This window comes from Gambusia affinis, linkage group LG05 (assembly GCF_019740435.1).
Source record: "Gambusia affinis linkage group LG05, SWU_Gaff_1.0, whole genome shotgun sequence".
Taxonomy (NCBI): domain Eukaryota; kingdom Metazoa; phylum Chordata; class Actinopteri; order Cyprinodontiformes; family Poeciliidae; genus Gambusia; species Gambusia affinis.
Window position 1 is genome coordinate 26,258,368 of NC_057872.1, and position 18,836 is coordinate 26,277,203.

At 35.3% G+C, this 18,836-nt stretch overlaps 2 protein-coding genes across 2 annotated transcripts; one reads left to right on the forward strand and one right to left on the reverse strand.

Annotated features, from left to right (window-relative positions):
- Window positions 1-3,936: 3,936 nt before the first annotated feature.
- rragca (Ras-related GTP binding Ca) lies at window positions 3,937-15,539 on the reverse strand. The gene is made up of 7 exons (XM_044118074.1): window positions 15,158-15,539; window positions 11,199-11,402; window positions 10,348-10,547; window positions 7,350-7,464; window positions 6,359-6,501; window positions 6,063-6,211; window positions 3,937-5,144 (listed from the first exon to the last, which is right to left on the reverse strand). The coding sequence occupies exons 1-7, from the start codon at window positions 15,338-15,340 to the stop codon at window positions 4,990-4,992; spliced, it is 1,149 nt and encodes a 382-aa protein (XP_043974009.1). The 5' UTR covers window positions 15,341-15,539; the 3' UTR covers window positions 3,937-4,989.
- Window positions 15,540-16,457: 918 nt separating this feature from the next.
- On the forward strand, window positions 16,458-18,722 carry LOC122831699 (c-Myc-binding protein-like). The gene is made up of 5 exons (XM_044118075.1): window positions 16,458-16,615; window positions 16,758-16,830; window positions 17,666-17,714; window positions 17,831-17,960; window positions 18,434-18,722. Exons 1-5 carry the CDS (start codon window positions 16,601-16,603, stop codon window positions 18,479-18,481), a joined length of 315 nt encoding a protein of 104 aa, XP_043974010.1. The 5' UTR covers window positions 16,458-16,600; the 3' UTR covers window positions 18,482-18,722.
- Window positions 18,723-18,836: the final 114 nt, after the last annotated feature.

An 18,836-nucleotide genomic window follows, 5' to 3' on the forward strand; every position in this document is an offset into this window, starting at 1 on the left:
TGTAATGATCTAAGACGCAGAGCGGGCCGTCCGAAGGAAGTGGGCATGACATCACAGGGAAAAAAAGTCTGTTCTGCTTGCTTTATTTCATTATATTGGTTCAGCTTCCTTATTATGGACGAAGGGGGGACAAAGCAGCTCTGCCTTTGATAAAGCAAAGCAATTTCAGCTGCTGTTATAGCAGCAAATTACAGTTGTACATCATGTAGCTCTCTCTCTCTCTCTCTTTTTTTTTACTTCCTAAACTTCTCTCACGTTCTTCTTCTTCTCCAGGTCTGTGCGTGCGAAAAGTCCTCGGTGTGGATGTTTATCTTCCTGTTGCCTGTACCGTGAAGCAGACTGGCAGAAGCAAGAGAGACAGTAGTTAGAACTGCAGACAACAGCCCCATCTACAGATACCGGGAGGTCAAAGTGTCATCATAGATTATATATTTTTTATATCCGGAATTTATCTTGATGACATCTTTTTTATAGATGGTTCAGATATATTTAAAGAGATATTTTTACTGTAATGGCTAAAAAATGTTTTTTTAGACGTTCAATAACCAAGTGAATGAATAAATGAATGAATGAAACTCTTGTTTAAATGTAAAATCAAAAAGGACATCAAAGTTTAAAATTACAGTTTTTTTTATTTTTATAAAACCTCTTATCCACTAGTTTGTGCTCACAGTATTTAATTGACATTTTAATGGTAATTTATATTTTATACTTCCTTAACAGATTTTAAATATTACATCTGGATGCCAAAACTAACTCCCTGATTTCATATCTCACATACAACTCTCATAAAAACATATTTACATACAAACATCAGGATTAATTAATGAAAATACATACAGATACCTTCAATATATTCTATGATCTATCCCAATAATGTATCATTGGGATATATCAACAAGACCAAATGCATAATTATGATATGATGAGCAATGTTCCAAGCTTTGAAAATCTCATGGAGCATATATCTATCCGTCATCTGAAAACAGTTTCTGACAACTGTTGCTACAAGAAACGATTCAAATTCAACTCCTGCCAGCAAGTTTTACAAAGGTTTGGTCATTAATTGTTCATTTGATTCAGGTGTAGTGGAGCTGCAGAACTGTAGTTGCAAACTCCTGCTCTATAGTTTACAACAAACTATCTAAAGGACACTGCAAACTTGGTGGTGGCAGCATCATATTGTGGGGATGCAGGGAAAGTGAAGCTGGTCAGAGTTAATTGGAGGATGGATAGAACTAAATATAGTAAAAGCCTTGAAGAAAATCTGTAGAAGGTTGCTGAAGCAGAACCCTAAACAGAGCTACAATGAAACAGTTCATATTTAAATATTTTTAATTGTGCCAATTTGAAAAATATATATGTCATATTACTCAGTAACTTTTAATAGCAGAACATAAAGTATACCATGCACCTAACTTTTCTGCTCTTGCATTATTAGACATTTTATGTTTTTCTTACAGTTGCTACAATTTTGTTCTTGAAAACAATATTTTATTTTTAAATAATAATAATAATAATAATAATAATAATAATAATAATAATAATAATAATAATAATAATAATAATAATAATAATAATAATAATAATAGTCTTGTTTCTGTATCCCTTAATCTTTGGCATATTTTGAATTGTACACTTATTCAAGATATCACTCTAATGCAAAGATATTCTTAGTTTTCTACTTTACAGAATTAAATTCTGTTGTATATATCTCTGATATTATTGTTTAGAATAAACTTTTCATTTTTTACCACAACAAAAATAAATTATCAGCAAAATAATTTTCAACACAAATGAGAGCCCTACAAATGCCATAGAGGCAGAGAGTGAAAAGTTACACTGGTGTATAAATTTCACAAAGTAAATCCAAATTATTTCAAGGTATTTTTTCCTAATATTACAGAAAGAATAAATATACAGTCAGTAAATATTCCCAGTTTACATTTTTGAAGTACTTCATTATGGTGCATCATTAGTCTTGCATTCAACCCAGAGATTAAAAAATAAATAAAACAGCTCACATTGACCTTCAAATCATCATAAACACGACCCTGTCCCTTTAGCTGAATATGAAGTGACTTGCAGATCAACAAACCATCAGGCTGACAGCCCTAACCTATCTGCCATTAGCCTGTCGAGATACCACACTTTGCTTTAATTCACCATCTTTCAGAGTGTCACACTTTATATTCCCTGGCATGGTCGGGCTACATGCAGATGCATAATTTATCTCAAATTAGCGCCTATTTGAGTAAGCATCAAAGCAAGGCGGCTAAGGTTGGAGGAGAGCTTAAGGAACCGCAGGGAAACCATCGACAGGATTAATGCAGGAGATTTTTATAAGAAATTACTGGCTTAATGAAGTGGATAAAAAAGCTGTCAGTGTTTTATTGCATCTAAATTGTGTGGAAGTGGTGTTTAGCTGTCTCGCCTACATCCCACATAATGGGTCGTGACAGTAGCTGTGAGGCTTATTTAACTTAACTGGTGAATAACTTGCATGGCGAAGCTATTCACCGAGTTGTTTTTAGATGCACTACACCAGGGAGGAGAGCTGTTTCCCCCCTTACTCTTCCTCATTTATTGTGATACCTCATCAGAAGAACAGTCAGCTGAAGAAAACTGATAATCAGTTATTCTGTTTTAAGGAAAAAAAATTTTTTTTTAAATCAAAATGCTTTTTATTATTAAGGAAATTACAAAGCAGAACAACGTAAATTTAGCATTTTTTATTATTGCCATAGTGAATATTCATAACACAAACTGTTATTTTAGATACTTCCTAAATTATTGGAAAATATCCAATAACTTATGACTGAGTTGCATAAGTATTTGCAGAGGTCCAGCAACTGATGTTTGAATTGAATCCCATTGGAGAAAAAAAAAAAAAAAAAAAACTGAACAGGAGGTATTTCAACGGTCCTGCATCGCCATCTTGTGCCTGTCTGAAGTATTACCTTCTGAGATGAGTCCTACCTAAATCTTCCAGCTGGGACAACAATGCTGAAGCCAGGTGCTCATTAAAAATATTAAATCACACAAATTTAATCAAACTGTACCGATTCTGCCAAGGAGAGAGGCTAAAGAAACACAATGGTTTCTCAGCAACATGCTAAGGACCATTTATCAAATATTAGTGCAGGAATAAGTATATATTCAAGCTTGCATGTATAACTGACCAAATGGAGATTAGAGAAAATCCACAAACTCAACTTTGTGTAACTTCTTTTTTAAATTATTCTACCATGACAAAAAAATGTTTCACTTTTAAGTGCATAAAGCTCTGAGATGAAATGTATTTGTCTTACAAATTTGTATTTTAAATATTGTTGTGAACTCTGTCCCCTTTTTTCTGCCCCACATATTTTAGATAACCAAAATGACCACAAAAGACCATATTTAATGGATTATTTCATTTCTGACGGAAATACTATCCAAACCAACAAGGCGCAATGTGGGAAAAGTAACCACCCCTTTATTAACTGTAGTAAGGAGGCAGCTGTTGGTTCCAAATCTTTTAAGTAATCGGTCTCAAAATACTGGAATAATGAAGGTTATTTTAGCCAGTCTCTCTTAATCCAAAATATATTTTTTCTTTTTAAATGTAACAATTGAAAACATATAAATATAGGCAGATATATAAATTATAAAAAAGAAATAAAAGCATGAGCATGATATTAAAATCAACTTTGATAATTTCTTCCTCTAGATATATATGCATCCTTTTATTCTTTCAGTTCATTTTTATTTTAACTTTTGATTACAACGAGCAGTATTATGGATGAGAGCAATACAAGATAACAACACACTAATGAACACATGCTTGGAATGGGATCTTGTTCTTGTGAACCCTTGTGATTAGAATTAAAACACAAAATATGAGTAAAAAAAAAAATCTGCGCATGTATTCGAAATTACAGGTTGAGACACATGCAAGTGTTAACCAGTTTATTTTAGAATATGAAAATTCTTTTCTTTTGAAATTGTGGTGTATTTTTAAAGAATCTGTTATTTCTCACATTTTTGGCAGTGCTTTCAAACAAAAGCCAAACATCTTTTTATAGCCATCACAATCCAAATAAAAAAGTAGAATTTTTCAGCAGAGCATTACAGCAAAAAGAAAAAAAAACAAAACAAAAAAAAACAACAGATTTTAACTGATTGAGAAGCGTTTAATTATGCTGAGCTGCTGTTATCGAGATGAAGGACGTAAACTTTGAGTAAAATACCCTTTACTGCAAGAAGCCCAGAAGGGGATTAAATCAAAACCTTTAATTGAAATCCAAACACTCATACACAGATATCCACTCTCTCACAACAACATTGACAGATGGACAGCACAATCCCTTTTGTGTCTGTTCACAACACCCGTTTCCCTTCACAAGTGAATCCAAAAAGTGAGTTTTGGGCAGCATTAGGTTAGGGGGTGGTGTGGAGTGAGGTAGGAGGAAGCTTGCGCTGCCGTCAAGCTCCATCTACCTAAGGCCAACTCTGAACGTGTGTGTGGGTTAGGACTAGCAGTTCACATCCACAGTCTTTTTTTTTTTTCAGCACAGAAATGGTCGGGTTCGTCACTACACAGGATGAGGACGTCACAATTTGTCCAGCAGAGGTCAAACAGAGTTATTTCCCTTCCTCCTCGAATCGTCTGTGTAAAAGCAACCAGCAGCTCAGTGTTGCAGCCAAAGACTGTTTTTAGGAAATTAGAGGGGAAAAATGCTGAACCTGTTCCAGTCCAGGTGCGGTTTCTCCACTTCGACACAGCCAACACAGGGCTTTGCATTCACCTAAAGCAGATGCCTCCGTCGCTGCGTCGCTGTTGCTTCCTTCCTCAAGGCATCCATCATTGCTTTAGGTGCTGGGAGATAGGGGATGCGACTGGAGCGCCAGAATCGTAGTCTCTCCTCCACAGACTCCCCATCTTTCCTTCTTCCTTCCTCCATTTTTCATGTTTTTATCTATTCTTTGTGATTGAAACAGCAGTGTTTACAAGGTGTTGCGCGGTGTGCCATTCAATGCGATCGCCTTGTTGCAGGGGGAGCCAACCGCCTGCGAGCCTAAAGGACGCTGAGCGGAAACTCCAACCTCAAATACTTCATGGATGGCCTTCCGGAAACAATGGAAGTTGTAGTCTATTAATCCTGGGGATATAATTAAAAAAAAGTATTCAGCATATGTGCATGGTTTGAGAACTTTCTAAATAAAATGATAAAAACAAACAAAAAAACAACTGAGATCACCCAGGCAGAGTCTCAGTTTTAAGTATGGTTGATGCATAAATACAAAAAATAAAAACTACAGTGGAGTTTAGTTTTTTGTCCGTTTTAAATATGGGACAAGGAAAATCCAAAGACTGCAAGAAGGATGGACAGAGATACAAGGTCAGTACATGGACAGATGGACAAACAGACATATAAATGTACAGACTGATAGATTCACTGAAAGTTTGCCGGGTAGAAAGAGAAATTGATGAACAGATTAATAGATGGAGAAACAAAACAGAAAATGACAAAGACGCTTAGATAGATAGATGGATGGAAGGCAATTTATTTTTAGAAAGCGTGACACTTAAATTGCCTTTGGCATTAATAAAAGTATTATTACTTTGAGTTGAGTCTTCATCACACTATGATGGAACAATAGAAATTCCCTACCATTTAAAACGCTACAAGAATCTTGTCATTTGTAGAATAGTCTCGCAAGTCACAACTTTTAGTCGAAGTCTACACCACTCACAACTAGAAGGAATGCTTTTTTAGTTTCCACAGCAAGATAAAAACAACAACAGAGCATTACTTTGGCAAGAACTTGTAAAATTAATCAAGTGCAGAAAGCATCAAGGACATCAATCGATGTGTCCAAGTTCCAAATTTGTCAGGCAGAGCGTGAATTACTTACCAAATGTCATCAAACCAAAAAGAGATTTTTTTTTTTTAATACACGTCTCTCATCCTGTAGCTAAATTTTAAACCATTTATTGACCAGGATCGCTGTACACCTCCTGTTAACATGTGGAAATGTTTTGGTTTTAACATACATCTGTGTTGGTGCAGGTTTACCTTTACGCTCAAAGCTCTCCTCTCTCAGGATGCAGACCAAAGCGAGGAACTTTGTGACCTCTTTAAGGTACAGCACAGTTGTGTTGTTGAGCTTGATGATCGCCATGGACTCCTTGTCATAGGCGCTGCCGCTGCCATCCTCCCTCAGACTAGTGCAGCATGAAGACAGCAGTGTAAATTTAAGAGCTGAGAAATTTACTGCAGCTCTTTTATGAGAACACTTTTATCCATTACTAAGTTATTATAAAACAAAATATTCATGAAGCCCCCCATACATCTAGAGGTGTTCAACATACCCGTATATACAAGAGACATCAATAACCACATCGATCATATCACAGCACAGTTCGTAGGACTGCATGTCTACAGGCGAGCTGTCAGTAGCGATGTAGATCTTACTGACCACGTCAAACAGAAAGGCCTTTTCAATCCCTGAATTCTGGAAGGAGAAAAAATGAAAGATGTCAAAACATGAAGCAGGTATATTAAAAAAAAATAAGAAATAATCATGTGGACCTTTATAATCAGAGTACCGTAATAAAAAAGTAAGTTAATTCTTCTACTAGTCCAGTGGTTTTCAAAACAGATAACTGAGGAAATATTTTTACAACAAAGGTTGTCAAAAATACCTTTGCACATTTACAAAACTAAACTACCAAAAAACAGAGAAGGATAAATCTCATCAAATCCAGCAGTCACAAATCAGTGAATATGTCACACTCTTTAGTTCTACCCCAATTCAATTTCATCAAAACAATTCATGTACATAGCTATGGAATATTATTGTATTAATTAAATTAGTACAATGATTATGGATATAAACACTTTTTAAAATTCTCAAATAACCACATTTCCTTACAAAAGATTTTTATTTGAGGTAGGACAAAATTAGATTATTGTTGCTATACAACATCTTGGTGTAAGTTTTTTTTTTCCATTCACAACATTATCTGTAGTGAAATATTTGAAAAAAGGAAAGGGGAAAAAATCTTCCTAAAACTGCAAATGTATAAGTGGACCAAGAGGCAAGATGACCAGCAACCCTTTATGATGTAATAAATGTACTCTGTTTTAACTTAAAGCTAGCTAAAACAAACCAATCACTTAAAGTATAGTTGTGTTGGTAGCTCATCATTTTAGGATAAAATATTGATAAACATGTCCTAAAAAAGCTCAGAGGCTTTGCATAGTCATATCCTCAGGATCAGCTGTGACCTGCATTAAGAAGAATGCCACACTTAAATCACAACAAGGAACACAGGAGAGAGTTGGCTGTTTTCTACTTACAGAAATGAAGATATTTAAGAGGTTCTCCAAGGTGGGCAGTTGGGGGATGAGTTTCTGTACCACTTTACTGAAGGCCTCAAATATGGAGTGATCATAAATACTTGTCAAATAGAAGCTGGATGAAACAGGCATAAAGGAAACCAATAAGCCATTAGTCTTGAGACACTTCCTTTAAATTGATTACATAACCAGTTAGAAAAAAATTACAAGATCACATAAAAGAAAAAAAAAACAGATAAATGACAGAATTTCAAACTGATAGGAGACAGATAGTACAATAAACTGTTACAGTTTTGACTGCTGTAAAAGTCTGCAAAATGAATGTGTTTTAGTGACAGAAATATAAAAATAAAAGGTTTATTTCTTTGAGGAAGTGGTGATTTGAGCCAAAGAGAGTTTTCTGTAACCACCGCAAAGAAGTGTAATTTTACCGAGCAGAGCAGTTGAGAAACAACCAAAGACCTTTTGCTCCGTCATATATCCAGAACGGATCTGGCAGTCTAAAAGAAATAAAACAATCTTACCCAACATAAACACACTGCTGTCTATGTCACCAGAGATCCAAAATGATCTGAAAAGCTGTTAAAGATCCGACCAGCAGGCACAGCCAGATGAAAAAAATAATAGTTGTTCTTTTTTAGCGATGTCAGAATCTTGTTTTATTTATAGAGCCCAAACAATAATTTAGAAATAATAAACTTTTTTTTTAAATTGGATAAATTATTTCATTGATAATAAAAAAGTTTCCCTTTTCTTTCTACTGATCATCCTAAAAAGGAAAAATTAAATTAAAAAAAGATAGAAAGAAAGAAAAAAATGACAACACAACCAATATTCAGTTTATCTTAAATAAAGACAAATATAATCATGTCATTAATCATTTCTTTTCTGAGGTTCTAATTCAAGTCAAATACATCCCTTAAAAATAGAACACCACACCAGACAGATGTAGCGTTTGTACATGTAAACTATGAGCTTGCTGTGGCAGTGCAACAGTATCTGACGCATGAGTCAGTGTCACTTCATTAGAAGAACAGAGAGGAATTTCACAAGAGCAGCGGCGTATCACCTTTACACTGCACTTCAGTCAGGTTTCACACCATGCCACAGACCTACAAGTTTTAAAATTATATTCATGTGACAGTTGAATCAGGAAATGTTTCACTACTTTTAATCAGCAGCCATTGGTACTGTGGATCTTTGTATTCTGGCATCATGTGCATTGGTATTAAAAAAATATAACGTTGTCCTGGTTTATAGTTTTTCCTGCTTGGTTATTTCTCTACTGTGGGCTCCCACTACATTGGGATCCCTTAGAGGTCCATACTGGGTCCACTGCTGATTGTCTTGTATTTGTTGCCACTGGGGCTTCTCTTCAGGAAGCACAATTTTCCTTTTCATAGCATTTTGCCAATTCTTTTAGTCTGTCTGTGTTATCTAGCTGTATTGTGAAGAACTCTAGTCAATTGGTGTTTATAGATTTGCAAAGTGAAAAAATTGACTGTTGAATGATTGAATAAAGTACTAAATGACATAAGAATCCACAGTCCTACACACTACACATTGTACTTTAGACCTGTTAAAAAAGTAGCCAGCTTTGACTCAAAATAAGTCCTTGTGTTCGTGGCAACATGTGATTGTGGTTCCCACAAACCAAGACAAACACAATAGTTAAACCTTTAAGCTGAGAAAATGAAGAAGCAGGTCACGTCTGTCTGACGCGAGTCGAACTCACATGGAGAGAAATTACTACAAGCATAAAAACTTTTATGGACCACAGTGTCTATAAAAAGCATTCACCACCTTAGACGTTACTCCTTTTACAAATCAATTATGATCAGCATATTTTGAATGTTTTTACAAAAAATCTTTAATGTCAAACAGAGGTCCAGTCAATTGATGCTACGTACTATGCAGTGAAAATTATTTATCCTTTTGAATTTTTTTTTTTATCTTAAATGTTTTGGTTTTTTATATTTTTATATGTGAAATTATAATAAGGGGGAAAAATGCTGTCTAAATCATCCTTCACCATCCATTATTTACGCTCTTCAAAACAATAAATCTCTCCATGGGGAATTGTAAGGTAAACCCCAGACTCACATTGCCAAAAAAGCCCAGAACAAAGTTTTAAAAATAAATTTAAAAAAATACAAAAAAAAAAAAAAAAACATCCAGATGATTCCCATTGATTTTGAGAAAATATTCTGGGGATTGATGAGAGAAAAAAAATTTACATTTTGGAAGGTGTGCTTACATCTGGCTTAAAACTAGTATGTCATTTCAAAAAGAGAACTTTATACTGACAGTCAAGTAAAGCGGTGTCAGTATAATGTGGTGAGCTGTTTTGATGATCCAAGACCTAAAGGAGATCCACATCCATGAATTCTGCTGTCCATAAGATTTTGAAGGACAATCTCTGACCATAGTGTGTCACTTAGAGGTCAAACATAGTTGAGTGATTCTGCAGGACAGTGATCCACAGTACACTGACATTTTTTAAGGATTCTCGTTGGTCACGGGATTTCCCCAGGACTCCCCCCCCCCCGGGTTTCCCCCAGCACTCCCGCAGGATTGGAGAAAACTTTGCTGTTAATCATTTAAGAGGATCCAAAGTTAACAGGTGCAGACAAAAGTGGGAACTAGCCAAGAGACTAAATCACAATGACGACAAATGAATCATAGGACAGTCATCGCTAATTTGTCTTTTAATAAGCCTATGCTTTTTACCTTAAACAAAGTCACCATTTAAAAACTGCCTTTTTATTTAGTAATTTCTGTCTGACATTTAAATCCTTTTTTACAGCACTGCTCAGTGAAGAAAAGACTCAATACCCTTTTTGAAATGGAGTGATAGTTATATGAAAGAGTGGAAAGAGAGAGTTAACTGCACTCGACTGAATCATTCTAATATAGTCTAATTTATTATTTTAGTTTAATCTTTTACCAATGTCATGCAGCCACTTTGATTGGGTAACAAATATTAAATTCGATTTACCTAAGATGTAGCTTCTCTAAACTTGCATCTGCCAGATCATCGTTGGCTCTCTGATGGATGTCTCTCTGTGTTTCAATCTTGTGATCGTCTGAAAGGCCATCCACTTTGTGGATAAACACCTCAAAGTTGATCTCTGGATTGACCCTGTAGGCCCGTGACACGGTGAGATGGAGCCGTCCCAGAGCCTCCATGTAATCATCCTGCAGTGGAGGATTTGTGGTTTTAATAATGAGTTTGCACAAACAGAAAATCAGTCAAAGCATAGCATGAAAAAGAGGAGGAAAGAAACATAAAGGCCAAAAAATGTTTAATTAAAGATCTCTGATGTATTCCAAGTTAGAATACACTATTATAATTGTAGTATGCAGCATGCCAAACTGTAAGGGGTTGCGAGTTGCAGCTTCTGCAGCTTTCATCCTAATAAGCATGCTTCACCATGTTGTAAAACAGGAGTTATGAAGAAATATACTTCTGCACTCTTTCCCAAACATCAGGAGGAAAATTGATCTGCTCCAGTAAAAACATCTGAAACAGATTGAATTGGATCCACCTCGACCACAAACAAACCCTGAAATCTGATCAGCTTCTGCTTTTACTGGAATAGAGATCAGTAGTTGAAAGCATTTTGAGTCATGTGACCTGCATGCTCTAAGAGTCCATTTGTTAGTGGTAATAAGCTTCTGGTATACATTAACTGCAAAAATGACTTGGTTTTTTTAATTTTCATTAAGTGGAAAAAAGAGACAATGACTCAGATTTTCTTTGTTGTTTTTACTGAATAAAATAGCTGCTCATAGCAAACCCCAAAAGGAAAAAAAAAAATTAAATACAGCATCTTGTTTGTTCCTCACCTGAGCATCTATGACAAATATCAGCGCTCCAGTTCCTCTGAAGATCATCTCATAGTCAAAGGTGGGGTCAAGAAAGTCCACCTGGCCAGGGAAGTCCCAGATCTGGAAGTTAACAAAGGAGCTGCTGGAGATGTCATCCTTGTATATCTTGTTGGTGCTCTCCAAAAACAATGTCTCGTTGGGGGACATTTTGTGGAACACCACCTGAAATGACAGTCATGTTTGTAATTTAGCAGAACGAAAAATGGTCTAAAAAAAAAAAAAAAAAGAACACTTATTTGTGAAATACACCATTATGAGGTTCTTCTGTTCTGGAGTTCTGAGTTTTTCAGTTATTAAAAACATCTTCCAAGCCAAAGGAAGCGAGTGACGGTTACACACAGGACTCAGCACTACAGTCACAGATGATACTGACTCATAAAACACAGAGTCTGTAACATCTGCGAAAATTACTGCTGAGAGTTGGATTCATTACACTTAATCAGATGAAGAGTGACAAAATGTAATGTGCTGCATTTCTCAACAACAAATTAGCTAAGATACATCTGAGCTAACATATGAAAGTTTTCAGTTTGGTAATTTGGCACTTTTATAAAGCCAGTTTGCAACAAGGACAAAAACAGAAATTACTGTGAAAACAGGGAAGTTCAAACTTCAATAGATCTCCAGCATCGACTCAGAACTAGCTGCAATCATTAGAAGAGCAAGAGGTTGTAATAAAAACGTCAATATTGTGCTCACTGCACAGCTTGGCTGAATAATGCTGAATCATCACGCTTGGTTAGCTTTAATCAAATTTGTTCACTTATTCATGTCTGATTCATGTATTCAGTATTTCTCTAAAAAACTAACAAGTAAAGAAACTTGTTACTTTACAACAACAAATAATTGATGAAAACAAATATTTTAAGCAATTACTTAAATTCCTCCAAGACTTTTAAAACGGTTGTAAAGTAAATTGATTAGATTTATATATGTTTTATATTCTATGGATATACATGCATTATATTATATAGTGAAATGTAATTGACAGTCTTTCTGGACATGTTATTGTTGAACTCTGCCTTTGAGGGTTCAAAACTTTGATACAAGTCTGATATTATTCTACTTTCGCAGTGAGCATAAAACAGTTTTGCAAAGTCGATTTTTTTGGTGTGCAAAATTTGATTTATGTTTTTTAATACAAAGCAAATTTGTATGTGACAACATACAAATTTGGTTCCACTTTTTGAGAAAGTAAAGGTTGTTTGAGGCATAAACCTTTTTTTATTTCACCGATTCACCAACCTGTAGTTGCTAATTCATTGGTTCTCAATTTTAGAAAAGAAAAACCTACAGACTTTGCAAACTAAAAAAAATAAACAAAAATTAGCTTACTTTTTTATTCAACAAAAACATTGATACAGAATAAAAACGTTTAAAAACATAAAAGATTTTAAATCCATATTTAGATTTATTATTAATTTATGTTTTTCCAAGCAAAACTACCTACACTGTTGGCAGTTTGACTTGATCCAGGCACAAAGCTATCATTTGAGCGTCACATGTCAAACAAAAGGGAAAATAGGTCAGATAACTGCAGACTTGCTCATGCTCATCTGACGCAAGAAGCCACTGCACTCAGCATTTTTCAGTTACATGTTTCAGAGGCAGATAGTAAGACAACAGCTGTCAACTGTTTGGTTAGGTATTAATAAAAACTTTGACCAAATGAAGCCTTTAAAGCAAAGAAGAAAAAAAAGACAGTAATTTCTTGATGGTTACATAGTGTTGCTCCACAGCTGCCATTTTGATTCAAAGACCAAAGGCCAACTAGCAAGCAAGTAAAAAGCCAAATCACATGCTCTCCAAAGGCCTGGAACAATAATCCCCTACTGGAAGCTGTGTGGATTAGAAGTGAAAAGTGCCACTCTTTACTTTCATTTTTACTTTCATACTTTCACTCTCAAATCACGTTGAATTTTAACATAAATAATGAAATATCACAGATGGAACAGTGGCTTCTTATCAATTATTCAACCATAGCATCAAGCTAAAGTAAGACTTTATGAATCACATTGTATCACAATCCAGTTTCAGAGTTGTTTTTTATTTTTTGCCAATCAGAAAAAAAGGTGTCCAACACCTCTAACTGTAAACAAAATTGTTTTGTTTTTTTCTAATATGCCTTTGCATGCAATTAAATAATCATACTATATTACACAGAGTGGAGTAAAGAGAGTTTGAAAGCTGAATGGAGGTGGTTGAAATCTCAAAATCAGTCAAGAGGAATCTAACCCAGTTCATATACAAACATATACAAGAGACACATTTAATAAGTACCAAGAGGGGGTCTTTGTTTTTTTTCTCGCTTGAGCTTTTGCTCTTTTTCACATCACAACTGCAAACTTTTAATTATTTCAACAGGATCTTATGTGATAGGTCAGACAACTTTAAGAAGTACAGTTTGCCAAAGGTCATGTAGGGAACAGTGCAAACATGGAATAAGGTGCTCTGCTCTGGTGTGACCAAATTTAAATTTTTTGCCGACATATGAAGTAGAAATCATCACCATAAAAACAACATTCCCTCTTTGAACCATGGTGGGGACAGTATTACGGTACGCTGTTTGGATGATTTTCTTCATCAGAGCCAGGGAAAGTGGTCAAAGTTGACAGGAAGATGGAGCAAAACACAGTGAATTCCTGGGGGAAGAAACATTAAAAACTGCACTTCAGACTAGAGTGGAGGTTGAATTTCCAACTGAACTACAAGTGTTTCTATGCGTCAGGGGTGTCAAATTCCAGTCCTTAAGGGTCGCTGTCCTGCAGTTTTTAGATGTGCCAGAGGTACAAAACACTGGAATGAAATAGCTTAATTACCTCCTTCTTGCCTACATAAGTTCTCCAGAGCCTTGCTAATGACCAAATTATTCTATTCAGGTGTGGTGCAACAGCGGCACATCTAAAGGTTGCAGGGCAGTGGCCCTCCAGGACTGGAGTTTGACAGCTGTGTGTTAGATTGTCCAAGACAACTTCAAGAACTAAATCTAGTTGGGAATGTTTTTATAACTTTAAAATGTATGTAGGGTATGCAGATCATTTCAGTGCAATCTGAATCAGCTCTAGCTATTTCGCAAAGAAGAATGGGCAACATTTATCATCTCAAACTGGTTCAGACATATCCAGAAAAATTTCCAGCTGTAATTTAACCAGATCAATCAATCAAATTTTATTTATAAAGCATATTCCAGTAACAAGGCATACCAAAAGTACTTTGCATCATAAAAACACAAAGTCGTGCAACATAGAATCAACAATAAAAACATTACATTAAATCAAGTGCTATTGTTGAATTCTTAATCGATTATGCTTCAAAGGCAACTCCAAACAGATGAAGTTGCCTTGAAGCTGCTCACCTAGTTTACTAATTGGGTGAGCTACTGATTATCATTAGCCACAATGCGTTTTATTTAAGGTGGTCAGAGTAGAGGGACTGAATACATACGCAAGTCACATTTTAGGATTCAGCATTTGCACTTTGTGTTGCTCTAATACACAAAACTCTGATAAAGTACACTGAAGTTTGTGGTTGTGATGAGACAAAAAGTGAAAAAAAAAAAAAAAATTTAAAGAGTGCGAATAATCTCGCCTGTCTCCTAACTCCAGCGGTGAAGCATTGATTTAAAATAAAAAGGTAAAGGTGTGGTCAGTTTGCTATCGAGTCTTTGGCATGTGACATGCTACTTGTCCTCATCTCATCTCATCGACTGCCCCTGTCCACCTGGTTAATAATTACCAGCCGCAGCTTTCTGGTCATCAGCTCGTTATAACAATCCTTGTAGTTGCACACATTGATTCGCTGATCATAATTACCAATAGCGACATGCTAAACTAAGTTGCTAGCTATTTTAACAGAGAGAAGCAAATGAAAGCGGCCCCTAGCCTTGCAATGCTAACATATTAAAACAGGAGTGTTACCTTCTGTATGGATGACTTGCCGCTTCGCCTCAAACCCATGAGCAGGATCCTGGGCTTGCTGTCTGACGGAGACGAGCTGTCCTCGATGTCGGGCTCCTCTTCACCATAACCGAAATCTTTGGGGAACGAGTCCGAAACCCCGTAGCTGTCAGGCAGCTGTTCCACCTCGTACTGAATCGACATTTTGACCTAACAACGGTCGCTTCCGCTGTTTGCACCGACTCTAAATATATCTAAACACAGTTGTGTTTGTCACCAGACGCTATAAACCTGTCTTGTTATGAAAACAAGTAGTCAATATCGTATTAGCCTCTTGAAAACACAGTGCATGATGATCCCACACATTTCCTTAGGATTTCCTCTTAGCTGAAAAAAAATGCTGATCGTCCCGCCTTTTAATTCTGATTCGTTGCTTGGATTACATCTCAAACGATGATTGGCTGGTGAACCTGTCAGTGTTTTGAGGTTTTTCGCTGTCACCTGACTAGTACCCAGACTTGTTTAGTGAACTAAACAGTCTATTCAGAAAACACAATAGTTGCTTTTGCAGTATTTAACAATTTAAACCAAATCCCGTTGATCAAACCTAATTAAACTGTGTTTTATGTTTTTTATTTGTTATTTCGAAAGAGCAAATATTTATTGAAGGTTATAAAATACTACAAAACAGAAACCGATAGATATTTGTCAAACTACCAGCAGATGGGGACAGACACACGCATCAGTAATTCAACACTTTCAAAGTCTATCTAAAATGTAGGAAATATCATAATCAAAATATTTGATATTTATTACAGAGAAAAATTGTTTGAAGATAACATATGATCAGCAGTAAAGATATACATTGCGATTACATCAATAAATAAGTAATAAAAAAGGAACAAAGAATGAAATAAAGGAAGAAAGAAAGGATGCTTCTTAAATTGAAATAAAGAAAGAAACAAGCAAAGAAAAAATAATTTTGCTCATATGTTATTTTATTTAAATTGATCAGTGGGGTTTTATTTAGTTTATTCTTTTCTTTTTCTAATTTCTTTTTTATTTTTAGTCTAATCTATAATGACTTGTTTGTGCTGTGATTGAAGTTCAATTTGTGTGTTTTAGAAATGTAATGTTTTTATTTTGTTGTGATTTTATTAAAGATATAATTGTTCTGTATTTTAAAAATATTTTACTGTAGTCGTCAAATAATCAGTTTTATTTTATTTATTTATTTTAACTAATGAAGGTTTTCCTTTTATACAAATAATGATCTGCTGCGTTTTACATGAGATACATGAAGGCAGCACTGAGTTCAGCGCAGCTGTATGTTTGGAGCCCTTAAAACGAAAGTTAACTTTACCGACCCGGTGGTACTTTACCTGTTTTTCATTCGCCCCGATACCAAGCGGTAGACCAAATATATAAGCTTTGCATTCAGTCAGCTTTACAGCCGATATCAACATGGCGCATTATAGAGTAAGTGTTTTTAATGTCGCTTTATATTTCTCCATGTAAAGAAGAATTGTTAGAAATTCTGCACGCTAGCTGCGCTGTTAGCACTCCCGTAGGCTTCAAAGTAAAATAATGTCTTTTAAATCACAATGTTCTCTTCCCACAGGCCTCTGACTCTAAGAGAGAACATTTCAGAAGATATTTGGAAAAAACTGGAGTTGTTGACAGTCTCACCAGTGGTGGGTCGCTTATTTTATTTTTTTTATCTGCAGTGCATAGGCTGTAACTTGTGGGTTTTTATTATGGAGTTGTAAGCCAAGATGGGCTATGCTCACGCTTTTCATAGCTACGCTCTTGTTTTGTAATTCATGTAGGACTCTTGGTCATGCTTACTGTTTAAATTTGACAGCGACAGCTTAGTTTTAGTACACTTATTATTTTTAAAATTTTTTTGCCAACTTTTCCAGTTTGCAATAAGAATATGAAGTTCTAAAGGTTACATAATTCACTGCGTAGTAGAGCACAGCTCTCAGTAGGTTATGCTGATATCATCTAATTAAATTATTGGGCTCAGGTGTGTTTGAATTGAGACGCATTCAAACCAGAGGAGCAGATGTCTCGTCGGTTGGGGGTTGGGGGTTGGGGGTTGTGGGGAGGGGGGGGGGGGGACAATTCACAGTGAAATTCTCATTGTATAAGTAAAAAATTCCAGTTTCACAGTATGTACCCAAAAAATAAATATATAAATAAGAATAAAAAATTATAACGTGATATAGCTTCAAATTAAATAAGAAAAAATAAGAATAAGATTTACTGCTTTTAAAGTATGTAAAATTGATTACAAAGTTCAAATTTCATAGCATTTATTTAAACGTCCTGAATTTACGATCAGTTTTCAAGCATCTATTTCTTAGATGATACAAATTTTGCCTTGCTCTTAATAGAATAAGACAAATATAACTAGCTTCTTAGCCTTTTTCCTTTCCTAAACGAAGAAGTCTTTTAGATGTGAGGTAAACACGTCTTCCAAGAAACAAGAGATGTATATTGTAACCTTTTTCTGTTTCTTTTTAGTTTTTGTGTCTCTGTATGAGCAACAAGAGAAGCCTTCTAATGCTCTGGAGTATCCTTCTTTATTTGATTTCACCACCATGTTTTACTTTTGGGTGCGGCCGGTGAGGATTTCAAATTTTTGTTGAGCACTCACTGGCTGTGGATTCTTTAACCAACTCCTTCCAGGTATGTGAAGGAGCATCTTGGTGCTGTTACCCTCACTTCAGCAGACACAGAGGCTCTGCAGCAGGAAGTGAATGACCTGAGACAGAGATGTTCATGTCTGGAGGAGGAAAACAAAGATCTCAAAGCAAGGGTATGTTTGCTTCTCTTTTTTTTCTAATGTAATTCTATATAATTGGTCTGAATAGTCAAGGAAATGTACCAGCACAGTCCACTGTATTCTTACATTTTACTCCAATGAATACAGTTCATCTATCATGTTTTTTATGTGCAAATGACATTTGCTGGTTTCTCAGTATTTTTTTTTCATAGGTTTTTTTTTTTAATCTTTTGTTGACTTTATAAGTGAATAAAATGGATTTCAGAACTAATATTGTTGTAATCAAAGAATAAACTCCCTTATAGAACCTCCTCCCATAATTGGCCCAGTTTTAATAAGGATAGTGTCAGGATTATGTATTTGCATGTTTTTTTGTTTACATTGTGCTGCTCTGATGCCTTCAATGGAATGGTTTTTTTTTTATTCTAATCATTCTCATGAAAAATAACAGTAATTGTTCAAATGAAATAAAAGCTAATACCAGTGTTTTTTGGATGTCTTCCTAGCTGCAGCAGTATGAACCAGCTTCAGAAGATGGAGGCACTGCTAACTAGATTTCAACAACAAACCTGACTTTGTTTTGATAAACGTATTATTTGTTTATGCTGCTGTCAGTTTGAATTTAAAGATAGGACAACACTGTAAAAAGTGAAAGCCTAATGTTTTATGTGGTTGTGATGTTTATCTGTAAATTTCAAGTTTATTCTTTTCTTATATTCTAACTTATTCTGTATATGTTTGTATATATTTTTCCTGAGTGTTCAGTCTTTAGTAAAATAAGTTCAAAGTGTGGAACCTTGAGTGCAATTTATTTTGTTTCTCAAATTGCGATCACGTTGTGTTCATTGTGTAGGGAAGTAACATTGTTTAATTTTTTTGATTTAGGCAGCCTGTGGTCTGAAACTGGCA

Coding starts and splice junctions, on each gene's coding strand:
- LOC122831699 (XM_044118075.1), top strand. Junction 16,831..17,665: donor TGTTGACAGTCTCACCAGTG/GTGGGTCGCTTA, acceptor GTTTCTTTTTAG/TTTTTGTGTCTCTGTATGAG. Junction 17,961..18,433: donor ACAAAGATCTCAAAGCAAGG/GTATGTTTGCTT, acceptor ATGTCTTCCTAG/CTGCAGCAGTATGAACCAGC.
- rragca (XM_044118074.1), bottom strand. CDS start 15,340: ATGTCGATTCAGTACGAGGTGGAACAGCTGCCTGACAGCTACGGGGTT. Junction 11,403..15,157: donor GCAAGTCATCCATACAGAAG/GTAACACTCCTG, acceptor CTGTCATTTCAG/GTGGTGTTCCACAAAATGTC. Junction 10,548..11,198: donor TATTTGTCATAGATGCTCAG/GTGAGGAACAAA, acceptor CCTCCACTGCAG/GATGATTACATGGAGGCTCT.